Genomic DNA, 23,084 nt, shown 5'->3' on the forward strand with positions numbered 1-23,084 from the left:
TTTGCTTAAAAATTCTAGGGACAATTAGGAGGCCTGCGTCTTGTGACCGTAGCGTACGTGTAGGTATTTACGGCAGGACCAAATCGGAAAGATAGGTAGGAGCAAACCCATGTAATGCTTTGTAGGTTAGCAGTAAAACCTTGAAATCAGCCCTTGGATGCATGTCATATGACCTTTTGAACCTGCATTATTCAGAAATGAAGATGGGTGTTGTTAAGAAACATTACTGATGACAAACTTAACTGACCCACTATTTGTTTTGTGTCCCATCTATGATCTGTTATCGATACTAGAATATTGCCTTAGCTATAAAGATTAGTATAAAGCTATAAAGCTTTATGTTAAGGAATATTACCGAGGTCAAAATACCAGACCCATCATTAGTGTCCTTTGCAGCTGCAAAGGAATACACTGCCAAACCATATATCAGCTGCCAAACCGTATATCAGCTGCCAATCCGTATATGAGCTTTAGGAGGCTGAAACTGCACTTAGACAGTAGGCTGGCTGTGTGCCTGTGCACTTATATAAACCATCCTTAATTCATTATTGGTGCCAAGAGAATGTTGTCCTTGTTGCGGCCAATGTTACATTAATTTCTGTTTTCACTTACAGCCGTTGAAAATTAGCCAGCTGGCTAAATCTGGCACATTTACAGAGATGTTGGTTCAACAGTAAATGCCCCAAATAGTCATATTATACTGAATTATTTATTTCCTCACCCAGCCAACATATTGAAATTTGTCCCAGTCAGATAAACCAAATCAAGTCAAGTGAATCACTTTCTACAGTGATTTCATTACAAATCAAAACTATTATGATGAGGATATTGCACTATTGTAAAGTGGTTGTTCCACTGGATATCATAAGGTGAATGCACCATTTTGTAAGTCGCTCTGGATAAGAGCGTCTGCTAAATGACTTAAATGTAAATGTAAATGTAGGATAAGAATGATGATGATGAAGATGAGGAGGATAATGATCTAATTATTTTCTTACTCCCAGGATGTCGGATGACAGGATGTCGGGAAACTTGTCTCTTTGGTCGGCAACGCCAATGTTCCCACTAGAGAACTCCTCATTTAACTCCTCCCTCCCTCCGTCGTTCACGGACTGGGAGGCACCCACCTTCACCGCCGCTGCCCGCGTCCGCGTGGCCGCCACCATGGTCCTTTTCGTGTTCGCTGCCTTCTCCAACCTCTCCGTGCTGATCAGCGTGGCATGGGGCCGCGGGCGCCGCCTGGCCGCCCATCTCCGGCCACTCATTGCCAGCCTGGCCTCTGCAGACCTGGTGATGACGTTCGTAGTAATGCCGCTGGACGCGGTGTGGAACGTCACCGTGCAGTGGTACGCCGGTGATACCATGTGCAAGCTGCTGTGCTTCCTCAAACTGTTTGCCATGCACTCGTCTGCCTTCATCCTGGTGGTGGTCAGCCTGGACCGCCACCATGCTATCCTGCACCCATTGGATGCGCTAGACGCCGGGCGCAGGAACAAGAGGATGCTGCTCGTTGCCTGGGTCCTCAGCCTGCTCCTGGCCTCCCCACAGGTGGGTGTACATACGGTAGCATCTACATCGTTCTCAGACTACAGCATATCAACATGGATAGCCAATTAGTAAGCCTTGTATTGATTGATTGCTGATCCACTATCTTACTAGCCTGTTATCCACATTGAATATCACTCCATTTCACTATGGTTTGACTTCACTGAATCATTTTGCGCCCGCATTCAATTAATCATTTGCGCCTATGTTTGTAATGGTTATGCATAACAATGCGGTCCATGACTGGATCACCATTTACGAATCAGAAAACCAAATATTTTGATCGACAACATTTTTCCACATGGGTCTTAAGCTAAACCTTACCATTGTTTCTTAGAGGACTACTTTCTAGCTGATCAAAGTGTCCTTCTACTGGAACAGGTCCAGACTGAGTCGTGTATAGGAGCAATAGTGAAATGGAGAGCTATTCAGTTTGGATTCCGGGCTAGTAAGATGGCAGGGCTGCAATCGATCATAAGTTGGTCACTGTCTTCCTCACACAATAGAGCATACAGTCAGTGTTCTGCCAATCAAATTAAGTCCTATGGGTAGGTGGGTGGTGCATTGTGAGGAAATTATCTCTCAGCAAAAAAGAGAGCATTTTTAAGGTTGGTGTATTCAACTGTAATTCTATAGGACAAACACACCAGCTCTTGATTGTTGGCTGTAGTAATGTGAGTAGAATGGCTTAGAAGAGGAAGCAGCTGAAGCAGTCGTCAGCTTGGTAACAAAGTGTTTCTCTAGTCAAATAAAATGATCAAATTGGCTGAGGAGGTCAACTGCATATTGATTATAGTCCCATCCCAATCCAAACAGTAGTGCTGTGAATGATATAAGTCTTTACCCACCCTGACAGGTAGGGCGAGAGAGATTGCTTTCACTCAAGTGTATATACAGTGCATACGGAAAGCATTCAGACCCCTTGACTTTTTCCACATTTTCTATGTTACACCCTTATTCTAAAATGTATGACATTGTTTTGTCCCCTCATCAATCTACACACAATACCCCATAAAGACAAAGCAAAAAAAGTGTTTTAGATTTTTTTGCAAATGTATAAAAAATTCAAAGTATTCAGACCCTTTACTCAGTACTTTGTTGAAGCACCTTTGGCGACTATTACAGCCTCAAGTCTTCTTGGGTATGCCGCTACAAGCTTGGCACACCTATACTTGGGGAGCTTCTCCCATTCTTCTCTGCAGATCCTCTCAAGCTCTGTCAGGTTGGATGGGGAGCGTCGCTGCACAGTTATTTGAGGTCTCTCCAGTGACGTTAGATAAGTCCGGGCTCTGGCAGGGCCACTCATGGACCATGGTAGACTTGTCCCGAAGCCACTCCTGCATTGTCTTGGCTGTGTACTTAGGGTCATTGTCCTGTTGGAAGGTGAACCTTCAGCCCAGTCTGAGGTCCTGAGCGCTCTGGAGCAGGTTTTCATCAAGGATCTCTCTGTACTTTGCTCCGTTCATCATTCCCTCGATCCTGACTAGTCTCCCAGTCCCTGCCACTGGAAAACATCCCCACAGCATGATGCTGCCACCATCATACTACACATTAGGGATAGTGCCAGGTTTCCTCCAGACGTGACACTTGGCATTCTTGTCAAAGAGTTGAATCTTGATTTCATCAGACCAGAGAATCTTGTTTCTCATGGTCTGAGTCTTTAGGTGCCTTGTGGCAAACTCCAAGCAGGCTGTCATGTGCCTTTTACTGAGGAGTGGCTTCCGTCTGGCCACTATACCATAAAGCCTAATTGGTTGAGTGCTGCAGAGATGGTTGTCCTTCTGGAAGGTACTCCCATCTTCACAGAGGAACTCTGGAGCTCTTTCATAGTGACCATCGGGTTCTTGGTCACCTCCTTGGCCAAGGCCCTTCTACCCCGATTGCTCAGTTTGGCTGGGCGGGCTAGGTCTAGGATGAGTTTTGATGGTTCCAAACTACTTCCATTTAAGAGTGATGGAGGCCACTGTGTTCTTGGGGATCTTCAATGCTGCAGAATTGTTTTTGGTACCCTTCCCAGATCTGTGCCTCGACACAATCCTGTCTCGGGGCTCTACAGACAATTCCTTCGACCTCATGGCTTGGGACCTTTTATAGACAGGTGTGTGCCTTTCCAAATCATGTCCAATCAATTGAATTTACAACAGGTGGACTCGAATCAAGTTGTTGAAACATCTCAAGGATGATCAATGGAAACAGGATGCACCTGATCTCAAATTCAAGTCTCATAGCAAAGGGTCTGAATACTTTTGTAAATAAGGTATTTCCGATTTTTATGAAAAAAAAACAGTTTTCACTTTGTCATTATGGGGTATTCGGTGTAGATTTATTAGGATTTGAATGTATTTAATCAATTTTAGAATAAGGCTGTAAAAACAAAATGTGGAAAAAGTCAAGGGGTTTGAATACTTAATAAGGCACTGTGTATATTCATTAATTTGAGATGTATTGTCAATTGGTCTTTATAAACAAAGCATGTAGACTTTTTCAATTTTACTCCTATTGAAACCATTTTTCTTTTGCAATATTTTTGTATTTACATGTATTTCATGCCAATAAGCACTGATTTTGAATTTGAATTGAGAAATGAGGGAGTAGATTTCATTCCATGCTCACAGATCAATTTGTAACCGAAAGTACAGTACTTTGGACACTCAATCAATTTCATTTGATTTGATTTGAGTTCAGAGTTGAAGGCCCCATTGCACTGCACAGAGAGAAAATTGCTTTCCCTCCCAGCATGGCTAGATTTCTGAGTGTTCCCTCTTTTTTTTTACTGTCACAGAGAGAGAGTTTACCACAAATCCAATCCCCTTAATGTCAGCGCCTCGGAGAGATGACATTTCTGGCTGTCAGTGGACACAACCTTGGAGGTGCTAGTCAGTGGCTGTTGTTCCAAATGAATAGGAAGGGAACAACACAGAACTTCTGCTGTAGGAGGGAGGGAGAGACACAAGGCGGGGGAGTCAGTCGACCGTCGACAAGGGAGAGAGATGTTAGCTCAGAGAAAGGAGGGTGGGTGGTGAGTTGTGGAGAGATCAATGTGGCTCCTTTACCAACCACACACACACACTAGACATGGATTGCCATTCTATGGGAAATGCATGTTCCTGGTTAAGTCAACCCATCTTATGGTGACTGAACACAGCACTGGTGACTGTGGCTGTGAAGAGAAATAAATGGATTATTGAATCCATCTCATTTATTGTGTACGCAGGCACGCACACACGCAGGCACGCACACACACACACACACACACACTTTAAATGATGATAATCATGGAGCAGATATTATGTGCAGACAGAAGCCATCTCATCTTGAGTGTTTCCATGTTTATGCTTACTAATTGACCAATGATTTTCAAGGATTGGTGAAGTTGGTCAGTGGTTCAATTCATTCAGCACAAAACCTGGTTGAATCAACATTGTTTTCACATCATTTCAACAAAATAAATCTACTGTATGTGATGACATTGAATCAACGTGGAAAACGGATTGGATTTTCAGAAAGTCATCAATTTAAGGGAATTTTGTATTTTTTTCACCTGGCTTTTAACCTAAATCCAATGACATGGTGACAATTTTTGTTGATTTCATGTTGAATTCATGTTGGTTGACTTTACCACTGAACAAAAATAAAAATGCAACATGCAACAATTTCAAAGATTTGACTGTTTAATCTGCTTCTTGATATGCCACACCTGTCAGTGGGATGGATTATCTTGGTAAAGGAGGAATGCTCACTAACAAGGATGTAAACCAATTTTGGCACAACATTATAGAGAAATAAGCTTTTTGTGCATATAGAACATTTCTGTGGTCTTGTCACGTCCTGGCCATAGTAAGCTGTTATTTTCTATGGTAGAGTAGGTCAGGGCGTGACAGGGGGGGTTTCTAGTTTAGTTTTTTCTATGTTGTTATGTTCTAGTTTTGTATTTCTATGTTGGGTTGTTCTAGTTTTGTATTTCTACGTTGGGCTTTGTTTGGGATGATCTCCAATTAGAGGCAGCTGGTCATCATTGTCTCTAATTGGAGGTCATATTTAAGTTGGTGTTTGTCCCACCTGGGTTTGTGGGAGATTAATTTTGAGTAGTGTATGTTTCACCTCTGCGTCACGGTTTGTTGTTTTGTCATTCAGTTTAATTATGTATTGCATAGTTTCACAGTATAAATAAAATGTGGAACGACACACACGCTGCACTTTGGTCTTCTCCTTTCGACAACCGTGACAGGTCTTTTATTTCAGCTCATGAAAAATAAAGGAACACTTTATATGTTGCGTTTATATGTTTGTTTAGTATACATTTATTTACGTTTGTGCCCAATGGGAGGTGACTGAAAGACGATTTTATTAGCACAGTACAGCAGAACGGTGGCACCCTCAAAGGCCCTCATCAAAAACAGTGCCAAAAATAGAATAGCGAAGTGAAGGTCTCCCAGCAGGCAAAACTGCTTGCAGTGACGTTTTTCTGACATCTTCTATAATGTCATGGTATACTATTTGTAAAAGTTGTATTTTCCAGAAAGAAACATCTTTACCTAGGTGTAATATTGCTGACTTTTCTACAACCAGAAAAACAGTTTACATTCATAAGTCATTATGATATTTTCTCAACTTTTGTCTGCTACGATAGCTATAGATATGAGGACATTATGATGGAAGGTGTTACAAGGGAAGCTATTATCTTCTGGTTCCCCATGCCATTTGTATTTGTGTAATTATAGGAGATATGTGTGTCTGAGAGTGATGTCTGCAAACAGTACCTTCAGAAAGTATTCACACCCCTTGACTTTTTCAAAATGTGTTGTGTTACAGCCTGAATTTAAAATGGATTAAATATTTTTTTTTTTTTCATTGGCCTGTTTTTTAAAAAAATTTACAAGTGAAAAGCTAATGTCTTGTGTCAATAAGTATTCAACCCCTTTGTTATGGCAGCCCTAAATAAGTTCAGGAGTAAAAATGTGCTTAACAAGTCACATAATAAGTTGCAATAATAGTGTTTAACATGATTTTTGAACGACTACCTCATCTCTGTACCCCACACATACAATTATCTGCAAGGTTCCTCAGTCGAGAAGTGAATTTCAAACACAAATTCAACCACAAAGACCAAGGAGGTTTTCCATTGCCTCGCAAAGAAGGGCACCTATTGGTAGATGGGTAAAAATTTTAAAAAAAGCAGACATTGAATATCCCTTTGAGCATGGCGAAGGCATTAATTACACTTCAGATGGTGTATCAATACACACAGTCACTACAAAGATACAGGCGTCCTTCCTAACTCAGTTGCTGGAGAGGAAGGAACCCACTCAGGGATTTCACCATGAGGCCAGTGGTGACTTTAAAACAGTTACATAGTTTAATAGCTGTGATAGGAGGATGGATCAACAACATTGCAGTTACTTCACAATACTAACCTAAATTACAGAGTAAGAAGAAGGAAGCCTGTACAGAATACAAATATTCAAAAACATGTTTGCAACAAGGCATTAAAGTAATACTGCAAAACAAATAGGCAAAACAATTCACTTTTTGTCCTGAATACAAAGTGTTGTGTTGATTTGGATTTGCCCCAAACACACATTACTGAGTACCACTTTTCATATTTTCAAGCATAGTGGTGACGGCATCATGTTATAGTTATGCTTGTAATCATTAAAGACTGGGAAGTTTTTTAGGATAAAAAGAAAGGGAGTTACAATTTTGTCTTAAATCTACTTGAAAATCTATGCCAAGTATCAGAACTCAGGATAAGGCCCAGATGCAGACAGCTAGAGTCACAGATGTTTATTGACTCAAACAGGGGGCAGGCAAAAGACTTGTTTACCTCTATTGCAATCGCTCCTCTTTCACCCCAGCTGCCAAACTAACCCTGATTCAGATGACCATCCTACCCATGCTAGATTACAGAGACAAAATGTATAGATCAGCAGGTAAGGGTGCTCTTGAGCGGCTAGATGTTCTTTACCATTCGGCCATCAGATTTGCCACCAATGCTCTTTATAGGACACATCACTGCACTCTATACTCCTCTGTAAACGCTTCATCTCTGTATACCCGTCGCAAGACCCACTGGTTGATGCTTATTTATAAATCCCTCTTAGGCCTCACTCCTCCCTATCTGAGATATCTACTGCAGCCCTCATTCTCCACATACAACACCCGTTCTGCTATTCTGTTAAAGGTCCCCAAAGCACACACATCCCTGGGTCGCTCCTCTTTTCAGTTCGCTGTGGCTAGCGACTGGAACGAGCCGCAACAAACACTCAAACTGGACAGTTTTACCTCAATCTCTTCATTCAAAGACTCAATCATGGAGACTCTTACTGACAGTTGTGGCTGCTTTGTATGATGTATTGTTGTCTCTACCTTCTTAACCTTTGTGCTGTTGACTTTGCCCAATAATGTTTGTACCATGTTTTTGTACTAGTACCATGTTGTGTTTCTACCATGTTGTTGTCATGTTGCTACCATGCTGTTTTGTCATGTTTTGCTGCCTTGTTATGTTGTTGTCTTATGTCTTTCTTTATGTAGTGTTGTGTCTCTCTTGTTGTGATGTGTCTCTCTTGTTGTGATGTGTGTTTGTCCTATATTTATATAGTATTTAAAAAAAAAAAAACGTTTTATCCCAGGCCCCGTCCCCGCAGGAAGCCTTTTGCCTTTTGATAGGCCGTCATTGTAAAGGAGAATTTGTTCTTAACTGACTTGCCTAGTTAAATAAAGGTTAAATAAAAAAATACATTAAAAAAAGACAGGTCAAAGGCAGGCAGAGGTCTGTAATCCAGGGCACAGTCATTAAGGTACAGAACAGCAGGCAGGCTCGGGGTCAGAGCAGGCAGAATGGTCGGAACCAGGGAAACAGAACTTGAGACAGCAGGGAGAACGGAAAACATGTTGGTAAGACCTGACAAGACAAGACGAACTGGCAACAGACAAACAGAGAACACCGGTATAAATCCCCCGGGGATAATGAGGAAGATGGGCGACACCTGGAGGGAGGTGGAGACAAGCACAAAGACAGGTGAAACAGATCAGGGTGTGACAGCAATACCTGAAAATTGTTGTCTAGCAATAATCAACAACCAATTTGACAGAGCTTGAAGAATTTTGAAAAGAATAATGGGCAAATGTTGCTCAATCCAGGTGTGGAAAGCTCTTAAGAGACTTACCCAGAAAGACGCACAGCTATAATCACTGGCGAAGGTGCTTCTACAAAGTATTGACAGGGGTGTGAATACTTATGTAAATGACATATTTCTGTATTTATTTTCAATAAATAAATAAAACAAATCTAAAAACATGTTTTCACTTTGTCATTATGTTGTATTGTGTGTAGATGGGTGTAATTTGTATTTATTTGATCCATTTTGAAATTGAGGCTGTAACACAACAAAATGTGGAATACGTCAAGGGGGTATGAATACTTTCTGAAAGCACTGTAGCTGACAAAGCCAAAGGAAATACGCTGATTAACATTGATTTGTGTGTGTCCTTGTGCATTTAATTGATATTGAGTGCTGGTGATGGAGGAAGTGGAAAACAGCGAGCAAGAAGCGGTGTGTATGACAGTCTGTCATGAATTGCATGAAATACTGAGAATGTGCAATAATTTGCCTTAATAGGAAATTATAATACAGCAAAGGGAAGAAAACGATATTATGCTAGTTAAAATATATTTTTAAGACTATTTGAAATATAAAAGCATAGACAGTTAATTTCCTCCATTCCAGATAGGAATGCAGGACTAGGGTAAGATGTGAGAGCAATATGAACCCTATCTATGGATCATAACTGGAGTGAAGATTTATTTCCAGCCTCAAGAGTAACAAAGTATTGGCCTAAACATTCACAAAAGCACCCATGGGCTATCACACTTGTGCTCAGTGTTAAAATAGAGGAGCTGGCAGCCTATTTAGTTGGTGTGGAGCAGCAGCTGTCTAGACAGTCAGTAGGTCAGATGTAAAAATAGGTGGTATTTATTTACCGTACAGGTAATGGAGGAGACTGGATACAGAGGTTGTATTTACAAAATATATAAATGCTGAAACATTATACCAAAATAGCTAACAAAAATATATTCTTAATACTTAATACTTAACTTGTTAAATTTTTAAACATAAGCATTTACAATAAACAGTTAAAACACCCCAAAATGGGAGTGGCAAAAGTTGTGAACATGACTGGCGATTGTGCTTGCTCAGTACTGTACAAGATGACTGTATTATACTGTATTATATTACAGATTCCTGATATGCTATAACAAGGCAATTTAAAAACGATAGAGATTAAAAAATGATACAGATTTATGCTTTAGGACTTTTGTCTTCACATTAAATTCATATAACTGTTATATCATATCACTTCTATATCATATCACCTCTGGTGCAGAAACTGTTTTGAAAGGAATCATCATTCTAACAGATTAGAATAGATTGATTTTGTAATAGATTTCTGATTAGGTCATTCAAAGGCGGCTGAGTGCGTGAAATTGTCTGTCCTATGTAATTATACTTTTCTTCACTCCATTAACGTATGTATGTATAGTAATTCTGTACTTATTAATGCATCATTGCCCTCATAACTGACCAATCAATTTACCACACCAGGAGACCAAGTTAACATGGTATTTTATTTCTGATAGGCGCTACATATCATCTACCCTGTACAGCCAGAGAATGGGCCCCACCCTCTGAGGGCTCGATTCAAACCTTATCGCGGAAGTTCAGTACTATAGCGCAATTGGAATTTAAAGGACATTTCTAATTGAGCCGGATTATGCATTGTTTACTGTGAATGCAGTCCCCAAGGATCAAGGAACATTGCCTTTAAACTTCAATCACACTATAGCATTGAACCTCCGTGATACGGATTGAATCAAACTCCGAGTCTCATTCGTCTCTAGGTTTCTTCCCTCTAGGGAGCTTTTCCTTGTCACTGTGCTTCGTATGCGCTTTGCTGGTCAATAGGTCAGGTTTACTTTAAAGACCTATTGCTGTCAAGAAGGCTTGAAATACATTTTGTATTGATTGATTAATAGACCTTTTATCATGATTTCTCACTACCCGTTTGTCTTTCTTTATCTCATAGCTGTTCATTTTTCGAGCAATCAAAGCCGAGGGAGTGGAATTCACTCAGTGTGTGACGCATGGAAGCTTCCACCATCGCTGGCAAGAGACGGCCTACAACATGTTCCACTTTGTCACGCTTTATGTGTTCCCCCTGTTAGTAATGAGCTTCTGCTACACCCGAATCCTCATCGAGATCAGCCGTCAGATGCACAAGGGCAAAGGTGTGTGTCTGTGTGTCTGTGTTTTAGTGTAAAAGGTGAAGAGACTCTGCACACTGCATTCTTTGCTTTTGTGATATATTTGACTATTAGACATTTCGACAACACATACTTGATTGTCATATTTAGAGCCCAATGATCTGACCAAGAAAATCTCTTCTTTTTTTTGTACCTTTATACACTGAACACCTTCCTAATATTGAGTTGCACCCCCTTTTGCCCTCAGAACAGCCTCAATTCGTCGGGTTATGGATTCTACAACGTGTCGAAAGTGTTCCACAGGGATGCTGGTATATGTTGACTCCAATACTTCCCACAGTTGTGTCAAGTTGGCTGGATGTCCTTTGGGTGGTGGACCATTCTTTATACACACAGGAAACGGTGTATGTTACAGTTCTTGACACACTAAAACCAGTGCACCTGTCAACCCGTTCAAAGGCACTTAAATCTTTTCTCTTGCCCATTCACCCTCTGAATGGCACACATACACAATCCATGTCTGAATTATCTCAAAGCTTAAAAACCCTTCTTTAACCTGTCTACTCCCCTTCATCTACACTGATTGAAGTGGATTTAGTGATATCAATAAGGGATCATAGCTTTCACCAGGTCAGTCTATGTCATGGAAAGAGCTGGTGTTCCTAATGTTTTGTACACTCAGTGTTATAATCTCACTTTTTGTACATCTAATACATGAATCAATCAGCCATAGTCAGGTCCTGATCAGGTTACATGGTCAGGAAAACCCAGAGCTCTTGTTATCGTCAACGCCTTCAACTTACATAGTACCATTCCATATCTCCTCACAAACTGTGTATGTCTGTTATCACTTCAGGTGGGGAGCCGTGCCTGAGGCGAAGTGGTGCCGACATGATCCCCAAGGCGCGAATGAAGACCCTGAAGATGACCATCGTGATCGTGGTGTCCTTCGTGATTTGCTGGACGCCATACTACCTCCTGGGCATCTGGTACTGGTTCCAGCCAGCCATGCTCCAGGAGACACCCGAGTACGTCCACCACGCCCTTTTCGTCTTCGGCAACCTCAACACATGTTGCGACCCAGTGATCTATGGCTTCTACACGCACTCCTTCCGGGCTGATCTGGCTGATGTGGTCGCCTGCTGCTGCCGCTGCCGATCGCAGAACATCTCCCCGAGGTCCTTGGACCACCTGGCTTGTCGGAGGGGCAGGGCAAGCAGAGAGGCAGAGTCTGACAATCCCAGTGGTGACCAGCCAAGTGGAAACCTGGGGTAGATATCCGTGGGCCTCTTGTTCAACTACAGTGTAAAAAAATACATATGTTGATTTAACGTACAATTGTAAACCAACCAGCTGCAATAGGATTGTGAGTTTGCTCAACATTTGGGCATACAGTATACAGTAGCTGAAGTAACATACATTCTGAAGTTGAATTGTATGTTCACTCGACTTTGAATTTTAGGTTGAGTAAACATACAATTTAACTAGAAAATGTATTTAACCTTATTTGCATATTTCCCTGAGTGCCTTGCCTTTTGAGTGAATTGTATTTACCACCCATGACTGTATTTGTTAGTGACAGAGACATGGTTGATGTATTCAATGGTTTTCAGTACTGTAGCTATCCCCAAGTGAGTGTCTAAGTGAATATGTCATCTTTAAAATGTATCTATTTATGATAATATATTCTATAATTTATATGGTATTTTTTTGAGGGCCTAGTTACGCCCTAACACAATGGTCTGAAACTCTTAGTTATAAGTCACACCAAGCCTGCATGTCACATTATGCTAGCTTGCAAAGTGGTGTATAATTCCTGTTGGAATCTAGCCAGAGTGAGGATAGCCAACAATTGGAACTTTTAATAACCCACAAGGTCCATTCAGAATGACTGCTGGGGTAAGGAATGTTGATCATTAAGACAACCTAAATCATATAAACTGGAACAGACATCTCAGAAACGGGTGCATTAAGTCCAACTACTAACAGATTGGATTAGTTTAGAAACATTTATGTTATTTATGTTTGTGTAGCGTAAGATTAACCAATTAAAGTACATGCAAAAAAAAAAGTATTGAAACAAACCATTCTGAAACTCAACCTGCAAAAGAGCATGCTGGGAAATATGAATATGTTGGTGTGGTTTTGATTTGTTTTGAGAAAACATGAATTTGTAAGTTTATTCAACAAGCGTTTTAAAATTCAGCTAACTTTGAGCAGAGACTGTTGAGTAAACACAATTTAACACATTAGCTCAAATGCCGCTCAACTCACAGAATAACACTTGGTTAAATTGGCTGGTTTACAGTGTGTGGGATGGAGATTATTTTACTCCCTGATCTGTTTAGTGCCCGTTTCCCAGACCCAAATTAAGGGCTCTTGTCAAAGCGACTCTAACAGGCAGGAGGGGGGAAGTCAGGCGCAGGAGACTAAGGTACATGAAACACACGTTTAATGAAAAAAGTCCAAAAGTGATGTAAAACAAGGCAGGGTACAAAACTCAAGCGACAGGTAAGAACCCTAAATGAGTCGGGACGCAGCCCAGCAAACCCTAATGCCTAAACACAGAACGGCAGAGGAAAATCAAATCCCCAACCTACGATAACACGACACAAAATAATCCCGCACAAACCCAAACCAAAAACAGACAGACTAAATACCCCCACTAATGAACTAACACAAAACAGGTGCTAACCTAAACAGACATCACCAAATGAAAAGGAAAAGGAGGCCGGCGACGACCGCGGAGCGCCGCCCGAACGGGGAGAGGCGCCACCTTCTGTAGACGTTGTGACAGCTCTATTCAATCTGTATTGCTGAAGTTCAGCTTTACAGCATAATTGAAATTTAAAGGCGAAGACTGCATTCACGGTAAACACTGCATATGTCGGCTCAATCGGAAATCACCTTTAAATTTCTATTGCGCAATCTGTAACGCTTCAGCAATACGCTTCAGCGATACAGATTAAATAGAGTCCTAAAACTAAACCAAACACGTGGTCAATTGAGACTCCATTGAAATAGCTTTTTAGTCTAGGTTTAGGCTTAATCTGGATCTGGAAAACTGGCCCTTTTTCTATTTCCTGTGTCACATACAGCTTCATAAAGCTTGGTAATGGAAGAATGGATTCTAGAACATTACCCGTATTATTGAGTGGGTCCTGGCAGTTCCACTATGAATGTAAAGACCTCCAGTGTCTTACACAGAACACTCAAACACTTCCTTTAAACCAGTCTCTAGGGGAATATCTAGTTAACTAGTACCTTGGATTAAAAGTACATTTCTTCAATTAATGACTTTGTACTTTGGGATTTCAGTGAAGACCCTGGTTGCAGTACAGTTCATTCATAGAAAGGACAGCCGTTGAACCCTTTTTTCTAAGAGGTTAGATATATCCACAGAACAGTATAGACTTCCTAGAGAACTGCTTCGCTTCTGACACTAACCAAACAACTCTTATGTACCCAAGGAGGATCATATTGAACATCAAATATTTGGACCACATACTTTGGGTCTTTGGCCAGGGAGGACAGAACCTTTGGACCTCTTTTGAATTTCTATCCTCTGGATCATCACACGGGAATTACTACAAGATGAACTAACTGGGCATTGTTGATGTCTCAGCAAGAACCAAACACTCATTACAACTAATTCCTGAGTAAGTCTGTCCACAGGCTTCTGTATGTCTTAAACAAATCCTACTGTATCGAGACAGAATTGTTTTGGTGATACAGCGTAGGCTCAGTTGAACTGTTTCTGAGAAATGTTTACTGCTTTAGTCAAAGGGAAGGCAATTACAATTTAGGTCTCCATGAAGCCAGTGAAGTTATAAGCTAGACCCAGAAAAACTAATGCAAGTGAGTAGGCAACGGGTCAGTGTTTAATGAGGAACAAATTCCTATACAGAGATTTGTGTTTTCTCAACGTCTTGTGTTATACTCAGCCTAATCATCTCTGTTTACGCACCTGATATATTCAACTCTTGTAATCATCCCATGCATGGCTAAAATGTTCCACAGAATCTTATTGGTCCAGTATGAATTGTGATTGTGACAGCACAAAAAATCCACATGGACGAATTTCGCTGTTTGGATCAGGTTGTCTTATTTTTCCCCTATTTATGTTTGTCACAGAAAAGGGTTTGTTAACAAAAATATAGCAAACAACTACTTAGTGCTATCTCAAATATTTTTTGTAAGGGGCCAGGACTGCCAAACGCCATATTCTTTTCGAAGTCTTCCATTGGGTAATCTGAGTATGTTCCCACATATATTATACTAGCAGTGGATAGACGGTCATCACTGAACTCTATGCAGGGCTGTGACTGTATCCCTGAAGGAGGGATGCAGTTAAGTCCAGTCGTAAAGTACACCACCTCTTCTAGTGTCAACTCTTCTCCTGGTCCCTCGAGATTGGACTGGAAGTTGCCCCACTCCTTCCTGTTACTTCCATCGTCAACAACCTCTTGACCAAGAGCGTCTCGATGATCTCAACAGTCCGTTTGATGTCGATGAAGCACATTGTGCCACAGAATAGCTCTGGGTGCTTCTCCAACGCCTCTGATTAATTCATCTTTAAACTTAGCGATGGCTGCTTGATTCTTCATGATGAAATGCCAGTAAGGGTACTCTGAAACCATCTTCCTCTATTATTTGTCCTTGATTTTCTGTCGGTAACAGTAGCACCCAGCGTTCTTGAACATATGGATGTTCTCCAGCATGGTGCAACTGAAAGTGTTGATGTCCTTTGACTGGAACAGTTTATCCAAGATTTTCTTGACATCCAAATCCAACATTTATTTAGTGTCAGTGTTGAATTTCACAGTTATTTTTCTTTGTGACCGCCGTTGTCCACTGCCTGTTCGTTAGTGCCATTGAGTATTGTCTGTAAACTTCACTATAATGGCATGTTACGGATCTTTATAGGGCCAGACTACAAACAAAACAAACGAAACACAACAATAATGTGGTTTTAATAGTAAGTGCAAGATACAGTGCCTTCGGAAAGTATTCAGACCCCTTGACCTTTTCCACATTTTGTTAGATTACAGCCTTATTCAAAAATGGATTAAATATTTTTCCCTCATCAATCTACATACAATACCCCATAATAACAAAGAAAAAAACAGGTTTTATAGATGTTTGCTAATTTCTTAAAAATAAAAAACTGAAATATTACATTTACATAAGTATTCAGACCCTTTACTCAGTACTCTGTTGAAGCACCTTTGGCAGCGATAACAGCCTTGAGTCTTCTTGGGTATGATGCTACAAACTTGGCACACCTGTATTTGGGGAGTTTCTCCCATTCTTCTCTGCAGATCCTCTGAAGCTCTGTCAGGTTGGAAGGGGAGCGTTGCTGCACAGCTATTTTCAGGTCTCTCCAGAGATGTTCGATCGGGTTCAAGTCGGAGCTCTGACTGAGCCACTCAAGGACATTCAGAGTCTTGTCCCGATGCCACTCCTGCGTTGTCTTGGCTGTGTGCTTAGGGTCGTTCTCCTGTTGGAAGGTGAACCTTCGCCCAAGACTGAGGTCCTGAGCTCTCTGGAGTAGGTTTTCATGAAGGATCTCTCTGTACTTTGCTCCGTTCATCTTTCTCTCAAACCTGACTAGTCTTTTAGTCCCTGCCACTGAAAAACATCCCCACAGCATGATGCTGCCACCACCAAGCTTCACCGTAGAGATGGTGCCAGGTTTCCTCCAGACGTGACACTTGGCATTCAGGCCAAATAGTTCAATCTTGGTTTCCTAAAACCAGATAATCTTGTTTCTCATGGTCTGAAAGTCTTTAGGTGCCTTTTGGAAAACTCCAAGCGGGCTGTCATGTGCCTTTTACTGAAGAGTGGCTTCCGTCAGGCACTCTACCATAAAGGCCTGATTGGTGGAGTGCTGCAGAGATGGTTGTCTTTCTGGAAGGTTCTCCCATCTCCACAGAAGAACTATGGAGCTCTGTCAAAGTGACCATCGGGTTCTTGGTCACCTCCCTGACCAAGGCCCTTCTCCCCCGATTGCTCAGTTTGGCCAGGCTAGCCAGGTCTATGAAGAGTTTTAGTGGTTACAAACTTCTTCCATTTCAGAATGATGGAGGCCACTGTGTTATTGGGGACCTTCAATGCTGCAGACATTTTTTGGTACCCTTCCCCAGATCTGTGCCTCGATACAATCCTGTCTCGGAGCTCTACGGACAATTCCTTTGACCTCATGGCTTGGTGTTTGCTCTGACAAGCACTGTAAACTGTGGGACCTTATATAGACAGGTCTTACCAAATCATGTCCAATCAATTGAATTTACCACATGTGGACTCCAATCAAGTTGTAGAAACATCTCCAGGATAACAATTGTAAACAGGATGCACCGCAGCTCAATTTCAATTTCGAGTCTCATAGCAAAGGGTCTGAATACGTATTTTTAATACATTTGCTAACATTTCAAAAAGCCTGTTTTCCCTTTGTCATTATGGGGTATTGTGTGTAGATAGATGATCCATTTTAGGTTAAAACGTCTTTGGGATAGGGGGTGGTCTTTTGACATCCGGATGAAAAGCGTGCCCAAAGTAAACTCCCTGCTACTCAGGCCCAGAAGCTAGGATATGCATATAATTGGTAGGTTCGGATAGAAAACACTCTAAAGTTTCGAAAACTGTTAAGATTATGTCTGTGAGTATAACAGAACTTATTTGGCAGGCAAAACCCCGAGGACAAACCATCCATGAAAATATTTGTTTTGAGTTCACTGTGTTTTCAATTGTTTTTCTATGGTAAACTAGATTTTTGAGGTACCTGGTTGCAGTTCCTATGGCTTCCACTAGATGTCAACAGTCTTTAGAAATTGGTTGATGATTTTCCTTTGAGAAGTATGGCTATTCAGAATGAGAGTCAAGTCAAGTGGACTCTTGTTTGGGGCGCGCGACCTGTAGCTCGCTCCACTTTGATTTTATCTGCTATTGAACACAGTATATTCCATCTTAAATTGTATTGATTATTTACATTTTAGGATACCTAAGGATGAATTAGGAAAGTTGTTTGAAATGTTTGGACAAAGTTTACAGGTAACTTATTAGATAATTTGTAGTCATGTTGGGTGAGTTGGAACCGGTGTTTTTCGCCAAATAAATTGACATTTTGGGGATATAAAAAAGGAGTTTATCAAACAAAGGGACCATTTGTGATGTTTCTGGGACATATTGGAGTGCCAACAGAAGAAGATTTTCAAAGGTAAGGCATGAATTTTATCGTTATTTCTGACTTTTGTGTCACCACCTGCCTGGTTGAAAATGATTGTTATGCATTTGTATGGTGGGGTGCTGTCCTCAGATAATCGCATGGTTTGCTTTCGCTGTAAAGCCTTTTTGAAATCTGACACCGCGGCTGGATTAACAAGAAGTTCATCTTTATTTTGACATATTGCATGTGTATTTTCAAGAATGTTAAATATTTACAATTCTGTAGTTTGAATTTGGCGCCCTGCACTTTCACTGGATGTTGGTCAGGTGGGACGTTACCGTCCCACCTAGCCTAGAGAGGTTTTAAGGCTGTAAAGTAACAAAATGTGGAAAAAGTTTGAATATTTTCCAAAGGCACTGTATATCAAAAGCGCTGGGTTATCATACATTTTTGTTATCAGTACATACTATTTGTATTATTATTTTTGTTTTACAGATTCTATTTCTAAAGCCTATTCAATTGCTTGAGACAAATTATTGTATTGTTGCAAGCTCGATTTTCCAAGTTCAACAACATCTAAAGAGGATGTCCAGATCAGGTCATCTTCTGATTGATTGAACGCAATCTGTAACAAGGGAGCGGTCGAAATGTATACAATTGTTACCCGGAGCAAAATGAGGAAGGGGGAGGGTTTAATGTTTTTTTATTTAGTCCAGGGGAGGGTCATGTATTTGTAATCTATTAAATGTTATATTGCTCAGGGTTTCAGAATTAGTTGCTTATTATAGTATCTCGATGTGTGCCCGATGATGCCCCTCATCTCTGATTCCCTGCTGGTCGTGCAATATCAAGTGCTCCTAGTGTGGTCTCAATAACATTATATATAGCCTATACTATAGGCTATAAGCATAGGCTATACAAAGAACATGCTCAGAGAAGCAAAGGGAAAAGTTATATTTCTAAGAAAATGCACTTCCTTCCCAAGTTTTGCGCTGGTATGGTGTACAGTATATAAAACTAAGCTACACTGCATTACACACACTGCAATGGATAGGCCAGGCCTGCCCTGCTCTTGCTGATTCAAACAATTTTTAGCTACCTAACCAATGACTGTGCAGTGTATGGTGACACTTCTGGAGGCAAGTCAAAGCTTTCTTCCGAAAATAATGTTTTATTTGTCCAAAAAATGCAATATCTGTTGTGTGCGGAACTAGGCCTGCTGATGTCCTGTTCAATTTGAAAGGGAGAACATGAAGATGAGAAGGAAGACTGGAGGTAAGCTTGCTACTGCTATAATTCAGAAGCTATTTATCAGCGTTATTGACCTCACCATAAGCCTTATTTGAGGAATTGACATAACTTGCATTACTGTGACGCGGCAGCACGGAGATGGACAGCGCTTGGGTGCTGATAGGAGGCTAATTCATTTAAACAGTCTTCCTTTTAATTTTACTTTAGGCTACTAACCACAAGATGGCTTTGTGTTGGAGCATATTTCTTCCTATTCAAGAAAGAGCTTGTTGTGTTAAGTTAAAACCAGGGCTAGAATTGAGGAGAAATGTGAGTGTATTGTGGCTTTTGTTAAAGAAAATGGCTCAAAGCATAGGCCTATCCCTTGTTAGCTTAAGATTTTGAAAATACTTACATGGACCTGATTATATCAAGCAATCTATAATGACTCATTAGTCCGCAATTCTTTATGCTAGAATCTATGTAAAATGCTGGGAAAGACGCGACTCCGAGGCATATGGAATATCTTTGGTTTGTCTCTATGACATTTAGAGGTTGCACTACAAACTTCGATAGCCGAGGAGACAAAGAAATGTACTTTGCTTGGGAAGTAATGTGTGATTCTGTCATTATCAATTGACGTTGGACATTTAAACAGGTTATTAAACTATTTACTAACCATAAATCAGTCAGGCGCAAGCCAGGTAGCCTATATTATTATTATTTCAAAGCTATAGACTGCCATTTAAGAAATCAATTGTGAAGCATTTGTGATATTCTACAGGCTGGCAGGAGCACTCAACATTTCAACACATCAACAACTGCAATTCATAAGGCTATACAGTAATTCTACAGTGCCTTTGAATTAACTTTTAGAAACATGAGTTTGTGGATCATGCGGTGAGCTATGCATGCCTAGTTTGTTAATTTAGCCTAGCAGATGATCTTATATTCTCATGCCCTAATCACGGTCAAAACAAATCTATTTTGTAACAACAATATAATGGAGTAATAGAATAGAATAAATTAGAAAATGAACATTTCCCAAATTCCCAAGTGCATAGGCCTACCTGATGATATGCAGCTGCTGTGTTAAACAACAATTGTCTTTTTCTCGAACTCATTGATGATCAGATACTTCACTTGTAACTGGTTCTGTTGCGTTCAATGTTTATAGTTGATAGACAACTTTAGCACTCTTCCAAACTTGGACTATCCTCTTTTTTAGCAGTAGCTTGTTTTGATATCAAAACGTCTCCGGTGCCGGTGCTGTAGCATGCGTTGTCATGCTCTGTTGGGTTACTCTTGTAGATTCTGCTCTTCTTCAGTCATGTAAAATGACGTATAATTGCATGAAAGGCGTTTATAAAAGTTGTTTTTTTTCTCGGAATGCAAATAATATGATAGATTCATGCAGTGCTTTCATTATAATGAATATCTTTTCACCCATACCCTTGTCGGAGGTGGTCTGCGAATCCACAAACTTCTGGTTACTTTGCCATTTAATGCTTAGAAAACGAAGAACAATCTCTAAAACTGCATATCGGCACTGGTCTGACCTAGGAGTGAGGGTAAATGGTTGGCATGTTCTCTGCTATCCACTTTGTTTTAATTATTATTTTGGGTACAGTGGAGGGTCACTTTTTTTCAAGTATTCAGGAAGGGTTGGGAAAAATATATATTTTACTGAAGGGAGTGCCATCCATTTTAATTTCAAAGGGGTACGATTATAAATAGAGGTATCCTTCATTATATACTGAACAAAAATATAAACGCAACATGCAACAATTTCAAGGATTACAATTACAGTTCATATAAGGAAATCAGTCAATTTAAATAAATTCATTAGGCTTAATCTATGGATTTCACATGACTGGGCAGGGGCAGGTTATGGATGGGCCTGGGAGGACATAGGCCCACACACTTGGGAGTCAGGCCCACCTACTGGGGAGCCAGATCCAGCCAATCAGAATGAGTTTTTCCCCACAAAAGGACTTTATTACAGACAAAAATACTCCACAGCACCGCAGGCTAAGAAGCCAGATGTGGAGGTCCTGGGCTGGTGTGGTTACACCTGGTCTGCAGTTGTGAGACCGGTTGGACGTACTGACAAATTCTCTAAAATGACGTTGGATGTAGCTTATGGTAGAGAAATTAACAACAGCTCTGGTGACATTCCTGCAGTCAGCATGCCAATTGCACGCTCCCTCAAAACTTGAGACATCTGTGGCATTGTGTTGTGTGACAAAACAGCACATTATAGAGTGGCCTTTTATTTTCCCCAGAAAAGGGTGCACCTGTGTAGTTATCATGCTGTTTAATCAGCTTCTTGATATGCCACACCTGTCAGGTGCATGGATTATCTTGGCAAAGGAGAAATGCTCACTAACAGGGATGTAAACTAATTTGGGCACAATATTTGAGAGAAATAAGCTTTTTGTGCGCATGGAAAATTTCTGGGATCTCATATATTTCAGCTCATGAAACATTGGACCAACACTTTACATGTTGCATTTATATTTTAGTTTAGTATAAATAAAGTACAGTCCCAGTCAATAAATTTGTTTTGAATATTTCCCCTCATTACAGATTTCATCTCACGGTTCCAATGAAGAGATGCCCAGACTGATATTGTAAAGTGAAACAATTCAGTTTAGATCCAGGCTAGAATTGTGACGCTTGATTCTACCAACCAGCCTATGTTATGAGTCCCAAACAATAATAGTCATTCCATTAAACTATCAAAATAAAGAAAGTCACACACTCCATATATAAACTCCCAGCAATTTAATGGGTATTTACCAACGTTTCGGCATCACTGTGCGTTCCTCAAGTCATTCCATTAAACATAGTATATTATATGATCAACACAACACTACCAACCATAATAATGCTAATGCGGGTTCTGGTTGTTGTGTCTCTTTAGTATATGTTCAAAGTGTATTAATGTTGATTGACAATAAAAGTCTATGCTCCATCACAGGAGAACTGTGTACTCTGATTTTGCTCTCCTCAGCTGAACCATCCAATGTTCTATCAGGGTTTGTTACCATGCTTGTTACAAATGTTACATTTCTGATAACCATATTTCAGCCTGCACAAACCACGTGATAAGTGTTAGTCAACTGAAAACTGAACACCTCATTGATACAACTCTGCAATGAAGATCTGGAGTATGATTCCAGGCCCAATGGCCAAAATGGGTTCACAAACGGTTTACATAAAAAAATACTTTCAATTTTTCAGTCATTTAATGGTGCATTTAACAGTGGGTCCATTACTTTAACCATCAATAATAATAAAAAACTACACATAAATAAACAGTTATGGTTGAAATTGTGAGATAGTCATCATGCTTGGCAAACTGTAAGCCTATTAAGCTTGGTTGAATAATGGTATATAAATGCGCTTAAAATGGTCATAAGACAAACTCTTATTCCATCATGTAGCCTTGCAAGGGTTTTACTGTTGAGGAACATTCTCACTTTTGGATGGGATGCATTGGTGAAATGATTTATTATGGCATCATGTCAAGATCTGCCCATCTGCGCAACATGCTCTAAATAACAACAACCTCGAATGTGCCCACGTGTTGACACTGAAGCCATGTAACAGTACACAAAGAACGGGGTCTAGAAGGTCAGTGTGCAAAATCCATGAAAGATCACCGAAAAAGAAAGTGTTGTATGTCAAATACGTCAACACAGGAGAGAGAAAGTATGTTTTCCATGCAATTTGTTTTGCTTTTTTGGGTTACATGAATTCTGCTGGATGATTTAGCTTAGGTAGTTAGCTATAGCGATGGGAAACCGAGGCTTTCTGAAGCCTTTGGAGCTTTCACCAAATTGCGCAGAAAAACTGTTCATTACTCTGAACATGAGG

The 23,084-nt window shown here is 40.5% G+C and overlaps 1 protein-coding gene across 1 annotated transcript; it reads left to right on the forward strand.

The window, feature by feature from the left end:
• Window positions 1-892: 892 nt before the first annotated feature.
• On the forward strand, window positions 893-22,190 carry LOC106570199 (gonadotropin-releasing hormone II receptor). The gene is made up of 3 exons (XM_014142276.3): window positions 893-1,548; window positions 10,630-10,831; window positions 11,664-22,190. Exons 1-3 carry the CDS (start codon window positions 1,006-1,008, stop codon window positions 12,080-12,082), a joined length of 1,164 nt encoding a protein of 387 aa, XP_013997751.3. The 5' UTR covers window positions 893-1,005; the 3' UTR covers window positions 12,083-22,190.
• Window positions 22,191-23,084: the final 894 nt, after the last annotated feature.

Source organism: Salmo salar, chromosome 14 (genome assembly GCF_965601325.2).
Source record: "Salmo salar chromosome 14, fSalSal1, whole genome shotgun sequence".
NCBI classification, from domain to species: Eukaryota; Metazoa; Chordata; class Actinopteri; order Salmoniformes; family Salmonidae; genus Salmo; species Salmo salar.

Excerpts from the sequence above, each read along its gene's own strand:
- LOC106570199 (XM_014142276.3), top strand. The coding sequence starts at position 1,006 with ATGTCGGATGACAGGATGTCGGGAAACTTGTCTCTTTGGTCGGCAACG. Across the intron at positions 1,549-10,629 it reads TGCTCCTGGCCTCCCCACAG|CTGTTCATTTTTCGAGCAAT; the intron begins GTGGGTGTACAT and ends TTTATCTCATAG. Across the intron at positions 10,832-11,663 it reads TCAGATGCACAAGGGCAAAG|GTGGGGAGCCGTGCCTGAGG; the intron begins GTGTGTGTCTGT and ends TTATCACTTCAG.